This window comes from Eptesicus fuscus, chromosome 13 (assembly GCF_027574615.1).
Source record: "Eptesicus fuscus isolate TK198812 chromosome 13, DD_ASM_mEF_20220401, whole genome shotgun sequence".
Lineage (NCBI taxonomy): Eukaryota > Metazoa > Chordata > Mammalia > Chiroptera > Vespertilionidae > Eptesicus > Eptesicus fuscus.
Genome location: NC_072485.1, coordinates 74,848,017 through 74,860,474, shown reverse-complemented (window position 1 = coordinate 74,860,474; position 12,458 = coordinate 74,848,017). Strand labels below are relative to the sequence as shown.

General features: G+C 47.8%; 1 protein-coding gene across 1 annotated transcript in view; it reads right to left on the bottom strand.

The window, feature by feature from the left end:
- The window catches only part of PAMR1 (peptidase domain containing associated with muscle regeneration 1), a 62,878-nt gene that overhangs the window by 30,379 nt on the left and 20,041 nt on the right, over nt 1-12,458 (bottom strand). Inside the window, exon 3 of the mRNA XM_008146803.3 lies at nt 8,997-9,125. Coding sequence (XP_008145025.1) covers nt 8,997-9,125 — 129 coding nt within the window. The remainder of the gene's footprint in view (nt 1-8,996; nt 9,126-12,458) is intronic.

Here is a 12,458-nt window from a genome sequence, read left to right as displayed (position 1 = left end):
TATCATGATAGGCCAGGCACTAGCGAAAAGATTCATAGACATTCTCTCCTTTAATCCCCATGAGAAACCAAGGAGAGCAACATTCATCTCCCCATTTCCCAGATGTGCACACTAAGGATGGGACTTCCCCGAGGCCAGATGGCCAGGAAGTCTGAAGACTGTCAATCACTGTTCCAACAGGAAAGCCCTGGTGAATCTGGAGACCTCAGCATCCTCCTACCCTTGGCTTGAGACTCAGCATTACCTTCTCTGACTGTGTGGCCTTGGGCAAGCTACTCCATCTCTTAGAACCTCAGCAAACCTAAGTCAAACGGGAATAAAACTGGTATCTCCGTCATAAGGTTTGTGAGACTTGAATCAAGTTATGCACAGAAAGCCCTCAGCAGAAAAATCAGTAAACGCTAGCGGGCCACGGAGCGGGGCCTTGAACTTGAGTCTGTCAAGAACCAATGCTGGATCTCGACTGGTAACTTAAACTGCCTTCGGGGCTTCCTGACCCAGCCCCCTCCCACCTCCCACTCCATTTGGAGGAGCAGAATTTTTCTGCCCTATTCCCCACCCTCACCCCCACCCCCCAAAAAGATACGCTGGCTCGTCACCACTCCCCCTGCTTTTCTAGAGTGCACGTTCCTCCTTCCTGCACACCTCACGCTCCTCCTCGCCCACGCCCATCTGCTGCCCGGCTACGGAAATGAGGCGCTGGGTGTGAGGGCCAGAAAAAGAAACCTTCGTGCACAGCCTCCAGCCCTGGGACTGGAAGCTGCCCAGCCGCCAGGCGTGAAATCTCAGCTCCCACAGCAAACCTCCTGCAGGGACCCACGCCAGAACCAGCAGCAAATGCTGCTGCCCGCGTGCAGAAGCTGGAACCAGACAGCAGCATCCCGCCCCCCACCCCCCACCCCCCATGTCCAGGGGGAGCCGCTGCCCAGCCCTGGTCAGGTCTCCTGGGCAAGACCACTCAGGCATGGGCTCGTCCCAGGATCTCACGCAGCCTGTGGAGGGCTCGAGCCCCAGCCCCACCCAGACACCGGCCCCCGACTGTCTGCTGCTAGACCACTTGCTCCTGCAGGCCCAGGGCTGTCCTTCAGGAGCCAAGATCCCACACCACGTGGGCCATCTCGGTTACGCGTCACGATGTTTCCTTCTCACTCCAGAGGGGAGGGCAGAGTGGGCACCAAGATGGGGGACAGGTTCCAACCAACCAGAGACCAAGAGGCCACTTCTCAGCAATGTGCCTGGGGGAGGGGTATCAGGTCCAGGGGAGAGGAGGAAGGAACCCCGCTCCCACCCCACACAGGGGCTGCGCCAGCTCCCTTTTCCACTCTGTCCCGACCAGGGGAGGTGGCGGGCTGCGTGCAGGGTACGAGCTGCACCTCTGTCTCGGGCAGAACAGTGAGCCCAGCTGAGCGTCCCGCCAAGGAAGTGCTGCTGGCCAACCAAGCAGGTGGTCCTGTGTCTGAAAGACCAGGGCCGGCAGTGGGCCCGGGATCCGTGCTCAGACTCCCTGAGGATGTCTTGCTGCAGAGGAGGAAAGGGGTGTGTGTGTGTGTGTGTGTGTGTGTGTGTGTGTGTGTGTGTGTAGGGGAATTTGCCAGCGAAGTCAGACTGTCCACTGGGCTCTCAAATCTTAGACTCATCTCCAACCCACCCACCCACCCACCCACTCATCACCCTTCCCGGTTGCTACAAGCCAAACAGGAGAGAGAGCCGGATAGGCCCGGCTTCTGCAGAGCTGAAAGGAACTCTAAACGAGGAAGGGAGCTGGAAGGTTCCCAAAGACACGAACACCCGCAGCGTTCAGACAGAAGTCTTGTTGTCTCCAGCACGGAAGGGGTCGGGGGCCGGAGAGAGACACAACATCCTTCTGAGAAGCGGCTGAGTTTCTTTTTTTCTCTGTAATCTTTCCTCTGGAGGAAAAGAAAGCACTAAGGAAAACGCTCAGACCCAAGAGAGGGATTTGCACTTTCTTCCCTCCTTCAGAGATGGCTCGGGAGACAGGACTCGGTGGTTGAGCGGCAGCCTGGGGAGCCGCCTGGGTCCGAATCTCGGGTCAGCCTCTAACCAGCTGTGTGAGCCCAGACAAGCTCTCCAGATTTTCCCAGCCGAGGAGCTTCCTCATTTGGAAATGAGAACAATAGCAGCACCGACTGCCATGCTGTTATTTTTCTATGTGTTTGTTCTGAGGGTCAAATGAGATCGATATTGTATCTAAAGCACTCAGCATGGTGCCTGGTCCATAGAAATGCTCAATAAATGGAAAGCAATGCTATTTCTCTTGAGTCTTGTCTGGATCTGAGACACTATTTTGGTACAAGGATGACAGGGACAGCCCAGGTTCTGGCCACTGCCCCAGGGATCCTAAGAGCCTCGTTACATCATTGGCTGGAGCCCTAAACCCATTAGGCCCAGGATCCCAGGTATGATGACAGAACAAATGCCTGGATGATGACATGGGAAAGACCCATGCACCCGGCCAGGAGTTGGGAGAAAGCTCGCACCTTCCACGTGATTTGGTCCATCATACCACGACCTGCAGGCCCCCGGACAGGCCCTCGGAGTGAGGAGCGTCAGTGCCTCTCACCTCCAGAGGGGATTTGGCAGAGAGGAGAAGAGATTGGGCTCTGGGCCCAGCCTCTGAAGTGGCATCTTGGCGCTGCCATTTCCAAGCTGCGTGACAGCAGCAGCAGCATTTAACCCCTCTGTGACTCAGCGTCCTCCCCCGTAAAATGGCTGTGCTGAGGATTCATGAGTTAGTGCATGAAGGTACAGAGAACGATGCCTGGTTCACAGTAAGTGCTACGTGGTGGCTTTTATGGGGGGTGGGGGGTGGGGGGGCGAGGCTCAGGTCTTCTTCGGAAACAACCAGACGTCCAGGAGTGACTCCACAGCTCACTCCGTGATGCGGCTGATAATCCCAATCACGCTGATACTTTACGGATTGTTTTATGTAATTGGTTGCCTCCCCCATGACACAGTTCTGTGAGACCAGGGACCTTGCCTGTCATGTTCACGCCTGTATATGCATTGAGTAGGTGCTCAATTAATTAACTGAATGAATGTCTGCACAAGATAGAACCAAACATCTGCCCAGTCAGACCATTTTTAAAGCCCCTCCCCGCTGTACCAAATGGTCTGTCCATTCAGTTGAAACTGTGGTCCAGCAAGAATAGCATCAGTCACTTTGTTGCAGAAGGTCTTTCCTCCCCAACGTTGCCTGGGTATTTACAACAAACACACTGAGAAAACCCTGCCAATCCAATTCAAAAGACAGGATCTGGACTAGGGTAGCACAAAGGACATAGAACGCTGAACAATTTCAGTCTTTTTTTCTCTGTGCTTCAGCTTGGTTGATTTCTATTAAACCTGTGCTTAAGTTCCCTGCTCCTTTCCGCTGTTGTGACCAACTGGCTGTTGTTAATCCCCTCCGATCATTTTTAAAAATTTTTAGATAATATAGTTCTCAGTTCTGGGATTTCCATTTGGTTCCTTTTAACACTCTTCAAGTCTATTTTGAAATTTCTCTTCTTCAATTGTATTAACATTTTACTGTAAACCCTTTAATATATTTATTTTTAAGTCATTCAAAAATCCTTGTCTGAAAATTCCAGTATTTTCTCATGTGTGGTCTGTTTCTTTGGACTGATTTTTCTCTTGACTATAGATCACATTCTCTTGCTTCTTCACAACAGGAAATACACAGACTTTTTGGATTGTTAATATCCTTTCCTCTATTAGGCAAGTGGGATAAGGGACTGATTAGTTTGACCCAATCAGAAATTAAGCTAGTGTGAAGCAGGCCCGAGGCTATGGTCCTTCTAGAAGGGTCTTGAAATTCAAGCACCAGGAACCTAACAACCGTCTTTGCTTTTCAACACTCCCCCACTGCCCAACTTCCTGCAGCTCCATTGCTGCAAGAAGGGAAAAACGGAGCCTGGGAGATGGCACCACTTTGAAATGACAAGTGTTCGAAGCTGCAAAACCACACTATCCCAAGATCTCCAGCTTTCCACGTCTTGCCCCAGCCTCTGCTTGCTCAGCAAAATTTCATTTAAGAGAAATATCTGGTGGAGAGGATGGCTTTTGCTTTGCAGTCTCCTTCAGATTTCAGTCCAACCGGCCAGCCCATAGGTTCCTCACAAGTGTGGCAGGCTCCTCCTCTGCCTCCAGCAGGCCCACCCTCTCACCTGCCTTGCCCCCAGTCAACCTCCGTAGCTGACTCACTCACGGTATGAAGCATCCTGGATCACTTGCTCGCCCAGAAAGAACTCATTCCTCTGGAGTTTAGACTCTTATAGAGTATGTATTCACAGATACTCAAAGGTTTTAAAGAAAATTCTGAATTTTCTTTGATTTATCAAGTGATTTCTTGCTCTCTGAGCAGAAAGGAAGTCTTTTTCATGTCCTATGCCCTAACCAGAAGCTGAGCAATGATGGATGAGCTCTTTGACAACATGAAATCTTCTGCAAACTTCTCACATTCATTCCCTAGAGCCAAAGAGCTTCAGGACATGAAATACAAAATGCAATTTACCACACAATACTCGTCCTGGGAAGACTACCTCCTCGTGTCCAGCATATATTTTCTTGTCACTTTAGGGAATTCTGCTTTATTATGTTTCCTCTCTGGCCTTACATTGATTTCCTTCTCAAAAAAAGAAAGAAAGAAAAAGAAGAGCTTATTTTATGGCTCTGGTTTAGTAATAAAAATAAGAATAGCCCTGACCAGTGTGGCTCAGTTGTTTGAGTGTCATCCCATGCACCAAAGGGTCACTGGTTCGATTCCTGGTCAGGGCCCATGCCCAGGTTGTGGGTTCAGTCCCAGGTCAGAGTGTGCATGGGAGGTAACCTATCAATTCTCTCTCATATCAATCTTTCTCTTTCTCTCTCTCTCCCTACTTCCCTCCCTCCCTCCTTTCCTCTCCCTCTAAAATGAATAAAAAATATTTTTTTAAAAAAAAGAATAGCAGCCACCACTTATTGAGTACTTACTATGTACCAGATTCCATATTAAGGGATTTATAGATGGTACTTAATTTAACCCACAAAAATCCTCTAAGGGTCCACTATTATCCCCATTCGGTAAACGAGGAAGCTGAGACTTACAAAGATTGAGTAACTTTGCCAAAGTCATAGGAGTAGAGACTCAAACCCACTGGTTCCAAGCCCCATTGTTAACCACCGCATAATACCACCCCCAATTTGGACCCAATTGGGCATCGTTCCTTTCCTGGAAGTGTCAGGACACCAAAGACTAGAGCCAGATGAGCCAGTTTTCAGTGACTCCACCCAGGTGATTCTCTGGTTCCCCAGGAGGACAGCTCCATTAATCAGCAATACAGCCCAGCCAGTGTGGCTCAGTGGTTGAGCATCGACCCATGCACCAGGAGGTTGTTGGTTCGATTCCCAGTCAGGGCACATGTCCAGATTGCAAGCTCGGTCCCCTGTAATGGACATGAAGGAGGCAGCCGATCAATGGTTCTCTCTCATCAATGTTGCTGTCTCTCCCTCTCCCTTCATCTCTCTGAAATCAATAAAAACATAATTTTTAAAAAAGCTATGTGAAAGTGCGCGTGCGCTCTCTCTCTCTGTCTCTCTCTCATACAGGCACACAGAAATACACAGATACACACACACACACACACACACACAAACACACAAATTTGCTTTTGACCATTGTCTGTTATGGCTCAAGGACCAGCCTCACAAATCCTCCTCCTCTCTCCTATTCTAGCCCACACACATTGTGGGGCATGGCTTATGGCCAGTTCCTTGGCTCCTCTGCCACTATGCAAATTAGGACTAAGAAGATAAATGTATTAATAATCTCTCCCTATAAATCCTCTCTTCTCTGGGTTGATTTCCTAACCTTCTCACATCCCGTGGATCCTTCAACGCCTGAAAGGTTCGTATCACTGTCATGCTACCTGGAAGTGTGGCATATGGAGTGGCTCTTGGTCCCGCTCACGCTCATCTTATCTGGTGGCTAAGAAACTCAGTCTGAGGGCCAAGTCAAATAAACTCCACTCTGGAGTCAGCAGAGCGGCTCCACGTAAGAAGTCAACCTCCCAGTTTAAGAAGCGTTGAGAGGAAGGCTTCATTTTGACTCTAGCTCTCAGCCCCTCTTGGAGCCAGCACACAGACTGCAGTTCCTAAAGGCCTTTCCCGCAGGAGGAACCAGGATTCGTGGAGAAATGGCTGGTTCCAGACCAGGGAGCGAGGCATTGCTTACCGAATGATGCAGTAGAGCCAGCTTGCAGGGGCTGTGCTGGCCAATTCCAGGACAAATTTAGCACGGAAAAGAAAAATGGTGATAACATGGAACATGGAGAACATTAAATTCACGTGTCTATAGTGCAGTAAAAGAAAGTCAGATACAGGGAAATGTTAATAGGTGAATCCAGGTGAAAGGTATAGGAATGTACTGTTCTCTCAACTCTCTGTAGATTTGAAATTTTTCAAAATAAAAAGCTGGGGAAAGAAAAACAAGAATCAGCTCTTGTCCCTAGCCTGGATTTTCTGAGCTCAGGAAACCATTCTTTCCTAGGCAGGGAGATGTGAATAAAGTCTTCCCTTAGGTTCAGTGACTTCAGGCCATTCTCCTATTATCTTGTTTAATACAATCTGCCAATGGTTATGAATGACTTGATCACATAATGGATTTTAAGACTGTCGTAAGTTGGGTTAACACTAATTAACATAAACATTGTCAAGGACGTGATCAAATAAAGGTGCTCTAACATATGCTCAGTGCTTTATATGAAAGCTCTATAACTCAAATATAGAATTGTCTTTCTGGAATTTGCCAGTCACTTCTCCTTCCTTCTAAGGTTCTATATGGTACTGGGTGTGTGGGTGGGGGGGGGGTTGGAAGGTGGGGGGAATGCCTGGGCCTCCAGATGGTATTCAACAGGAAGCCCTCTTTCCTTCGGAATGAAACTGCCTGAAAGGATCACTTGAGCGCCATCTACTGGGTAAATGCTTGCACTGCCACGGGGGTCCAGCAAGATGTCCTGGCCATAAACAGCCACTCAAGTGTGGCTTCCCCTTAACAGAGGCAGGCAGCACCCAGTGCCCAGCAAGCAGTTCACAAACAGTGAAATGAATTACTTCCTCATTTGAATTCCATTCACATTCATTTAATGCCAATATGAGGCACATGTGGTAAGAACTTAATAACATCATACTATCACACGGATGTCTTCTTATGGTCAAACGCTGTTTCCATGGATGGTTTGTAAATTCACTGAGGGCTCGTTGTTTTCCCTGGTGACTAACCCAGTGCTCCACAAGAAATGCTCTATGAAGGCTGAGACTGTGGCCAGATAGCACACCGTGTGGGATGAGGCTTTCAGAGCAAACATAATGGAACTGAACTAACATAGAATGAGATAGGAATTGGACCGTTATTCTGTTTGTTTCATAGGACTGCCTATGGCCCCAATCACATCACATAGCCCTTCTCCACTCACACAGAGAAGGAGCAACCTTCCATTTCCAAACAGAAGAAACCCTAAAGTGACCTAATATACTGTAGGGGGTCAATGCGAAATCGAAGTTTTGCTGGACAGCTCTGATTATGTCTGTCTTAAGCACTTTTATTTCTGGATCACTCACTACCAGCTTGGCCATTCAGGAGCATATAAAAGAATAATGATATGTTTACTGTATTCATTTTCGCTATATTCCAGGCAAAGCACTAGGCATTTCACACACATATCTTCTTTACTTCTAGAAACAGCCCAATGGCATAGATAGCATTCTTCCCATTTTAAAGAAAAGGAGACTGCGATTAGCAAGGTTAGATGGCTTGGCCATGGTCACAGTGCAAAGCCATTGGTTAGCCCAGGCCTGTGTCATTCCAGAGCCTGTGGTCTTGATATATCAGAATGTCTTCAGAGAACAGCTGCCAGAGGAAGACCAAGGTGAAATCCTGCAGCGAATCTCCCTAGAAAATAACCCCCCCAAATCCTAAATTCAATTTCCCGGAAACCATCTGAAATGACATCAACGTTTTAAATCTGCACCTGAGACCAGCACTGTAAAATCATCTGTATTCGGGATAATTAAGCTCCCGGGCTCACAGTGAAGCACCAACACGTCCCTTCTCCTCCAGGGGTAATTGCCTTTTTTGGCCTCAGACCATAGACCTCACCCTTTTCCCTAGATTCTTGAAATTCGTGGCATTTTGCTAAGGTTAGATCAGGCAAAGAATACCAATAGCTCTCCAGTCTCCATCTCTGCTGCCTGGGAATATCATTACAAGAGGCAAACTGCTCAGCCTGCAAGTCCACCCCAACTGCTTCTGACTCAAGGAGGGAACATGTGGAACAGGCTAAACACAATACTAACAGTGTGTCCGCTGCCCCAGGTCCAGCGTCTCAGAGGGACAGCCACCATCCGGGCACTGCAGAGGGGACTCTCCGGTTGAGGGGAGGTAACAGTTCCACTCCATTTTCAAAGGCTTGTGGAAACCCACAGGGAACCCTCATAAAGACTAAGTAATTCTTGGAGTTCAAGTAGAACCCAGAAAAAAAAATCTCTTTCCCAGGACAAGGGGCATGCTGACAATTTGACATGGGCCTCAGGAATGGAATGCAGGCTTCAAAAAATGTGCCCATAGAAATTCATATTTAAATTGCATTACAGACCGAGCATTCCGATGCTGTAGTCCCTGTTATCTGACAGATGCTAATGTGGAGCCGCTTCAGGAATGGCCAGGAGGCCGTGCAGAACGCCTTGGCTTTGTTCAGCAGAAAGGGGAAGATTTAAGAGCAGATAGGAACCTCCTGTGGCCAATTCCAAACAGATGTCCACAGTCCACAACCAGCAGATGGAAATGCGCGTGTTTGTTTTTTTTATAGCCTTATCTAGAAAGCTCTCTGGCCGCAAGCTTGCCAGAACTCAGATTCCAGCAAGAGAAACCGTGTAGTCCGTGGCCAGCGGAGACATTCAATCAGCGGGCACTAGAGACGGAGCAGCCTCGGGGGTATACTCACGCATGCAGTCTCCACCGTACCAGCCCGCCCGGCATTCCGCACAGTAGAATCCCTTCACGTAGAAGTCGTCCAGTGTGCCACCCCACGAGCCGTTTCGGCAGGTCTTGCAGTTTTCAAAGATGGTGCAACCTGAAAGATTTGCAAGAAGAGGGTGTTGGAGTCAGCACCTGCTGCATGACCGGCTGCATGGGAGAAACCGGGCACCTTTTCAGGGCCTTGTCTCAAGGAAGGGCACCTGACCGAGACAGGCGCCGAAGCCTTTGGGGAAATGCTGGCTCCTGGAACATGCTAGAGTCACTGGCATTCAGACTGAGGAGGGTGCGGAGAACCGCCGTCCTAGTGAGTGGCTGAAGTTTCAAAGTAACGTGAAATAACCTGCAGCAAAACCACCTAGAATGTCATCATCCAGAGCAAACTGGTCACAGTCTGTACATCCATCTATACAAACACATTTTTGTCAATTAGGCTTACCCTATATCCTGTACATTCTGGTTTTGTAACTTACTGTTTCACTTAATAAAAGGAGGCATCATCCCATTTCATTAAAGGTCCTTCTATGTCATATACTTCTATCACCCAAGTATGCCTTTGGAAACAACCTTAATGTCTAACAGTGGGCTCATCTGGGAAGGTGTCAGGCTGCCCCCACCAGCAGGCCACACCAGAAAGGGGTGAGCAGTTCCCAGGCAAGGGTCAGTGAAAAGATTTATTGATTGATTTGAGAGAGGAAGGGAGAGAGTGAGAAAAACATCCATTTTTGTGGTCCCACTTATTTATGCATTCATTGGTTGATTCTTGTAGGTGTCCTAACCAGGGATCAAACCCACAACATTGACATCTATACTAATAAGAGGGTAATATGCTAATTAGACTGGATGTCTTCCAGACATCCTTCCGGACAAAACCACGGTGGTGGGGGCCGAGGCAGGGGCGGTTAGGGGCAACCAGGCTGGCAGAGGAGCAGTTAGGGGTGATCAGGCAGGCAGAGGGGTTAGGGGAGATCAGGCAGGCAGGCAGAGTGGTTAGGGGTGATCAGGCAGGCAGACAGGTGAGCGGTTAGGAGCCAGGGGTCCCGGATTGGATAGGGTGCAGGCCGGGCTGAGGTACTGCCCCCATGCATGAATTTCGTGCACCAGGTCTCTAGTATTGGGATAATGCTCTATCCAATTGAGCTACCCGGCCAGGGCTAGGATCATTTTTAAAACATGGTCTCTTGAGCCGTGGAGGGTGATGAGGGAAGGTAGAGCTCGTTCAATCTCACTCAGGGAAGACAGCTAAGTTCTAGCTCAGCCACATTTTATCCTTAGAACCTACTCCAGTATCTGCCACATAGGAAATATTCAATAAATATTATTAGAGTGAATGGATGGATGGACGGACAGACGGATGGATGGGTGAACTGCCAATGCAGGCTTCTGAGCTGTTTGAGATAACCAGTGTCTCCTTAAGCTGACAGCATACTCTTTTGCTTTTGGCTGAAATCCGGCTTTGTTGGGTTATGGTGTACATATTTGCAGTGTGTATATGGTGGTTTCTGTAGAAGAGAGACTAGTAACCCTCTCTTCGCATATCAGCCTGATTCTACTTCCCTCTCCCGGTCCCTTCTCCCACCAGAGAAGAGTTGCTTATATGTTGCCTCAAATTCATGTGATAAGTGGGTCCCAGTGGGGTCACTGTGACTCCTAAAGGCCGTCTTCACCCATGTGCCACTTCCCCTCGTTGCTTCCCTTACCCGTGTGCCACTGAGGAGGCCAATGGACTCAGAGTATAACCTCAACGGTCCTGCCAACTCTTTCTTGGCACAGTAACACCCAGGCCATTGTGTGCAAGCCACAAAAACCAGCCTGGGGATGAAAAAGAATGAGGCTCTACTAAAAAAGACACTAAGGAACTCACAGAATTGCCAGAAGGGCCAGAGGACCGAGTGCAGAGCTACACAGCCTAGAACCGCACACAAACACCTCGCAAACTTGGTCGGGTGAGGGCCTTGGTGCTGCTGGACATTCTGGAAGTCACGGCTCACATCCTGCCACCGCGCCCCTGGACCTTCACCCTCCTACCACCCCTGCCACCAGCACAGAGAAGATTGTTGTCATCCATGAGAGAACTTTCTAAAACCACGTTGAGATCTCATTTCTCATGCATGAAACTGGCAACAATCCCAAATGACATGTTCTGTTGCAAGGCTTTGGGAAAACAGTCCCCTCATACACAGCCACTGAGAGTGCCAAAGGCATGGAGGAAAATTTGGCAAAGGCTGGCAAAATGACACGGCAACCCCTCTCCTAGGAATGTACCCCAAAGATACACCGCAAAAATACCACATGATGTATGCCTTGGGCTATTCACTATAGCATTATTTATAGTAGCAAAAAGCTGGAAGCAACCCAAATACTCATAAACTATAGCAATCACACAATACAGTTACAAGTAACTGCAAAAAGAAATGAAGATGGTGGCTTCATACTGTCAGTGAGCGATCTCCAGCATGCATTGTTAAGAGCAAAAAGCAAGGCTAAAGTATGCTATCTTTCGTGCAAGAAAGGAAAAGAAGTATACGTGTGTGTATATATTTGCTTGTATTGTAAAATATGGAAAGCGGATGGAAATAAAAAAGGCTATCTGTAGATCACATAGGTGCATATGTTACAGAGAAAAGAAGTACAGGCACACCTTGGAGATACTGCAGGTGTCATTCCAGACCACCACCATCAAGTGAGTCATAAGCTTTTGCTGGTGGGGAGTTTGCCTTCAATTTGTAAAAAAAAATATGCAACGTTTATGAAGCGCAATAAAGCAAAATTCAATAAAACAAGGTATGCCTGTACGTCGACTGGCTTTAAAACACAGTACTTTGACTGTATACACTTAGTGGGATATATTCTAAGGTCAATAATAACCACAAAGAAATAATAACTTCAATCAGTGGTCTTATTGTTAGTGCTAATAGTATTATTGTTATTTTATACAATTCTATTATGTTCTAAGATAAAGAATATAAGTGATTGGGTTAGTATTATTAGAAAATAGGATGTTCACCATGGGTCAAAAGATATACAAATATAAAATCAAAGAAGGTAAGTAAACCTTATTACATTGGAACTTGAATATCAACATAAATTCAGTTAAAAATAATACATACTCCCTAGCTCGGTTCACTAAAAAGAAGACAAAACAAAGGAACCTGGAACAATGACAGTCCAATAGCAAGGAACACCTCAGGTGCTCGTGTTCTCAGACCAGAGTTCCCTGGAGACACAGCCGACTGCAGATCTGGGGCAGAAAACGCACAAGAAGAGCATGAAATATCTTGGCCTGTGAGAAGCCAAGGAAGCCTTCAAACCCTAGTGTGGCCATGTCAGAAGAACACAGGAGGACAAGAAGGGGCTCCCCGTGCCCTCCAATGGGGTGATGTGTGCATAAACATGGATAATGACTAAAACAATTAAAGCACCTAAATAA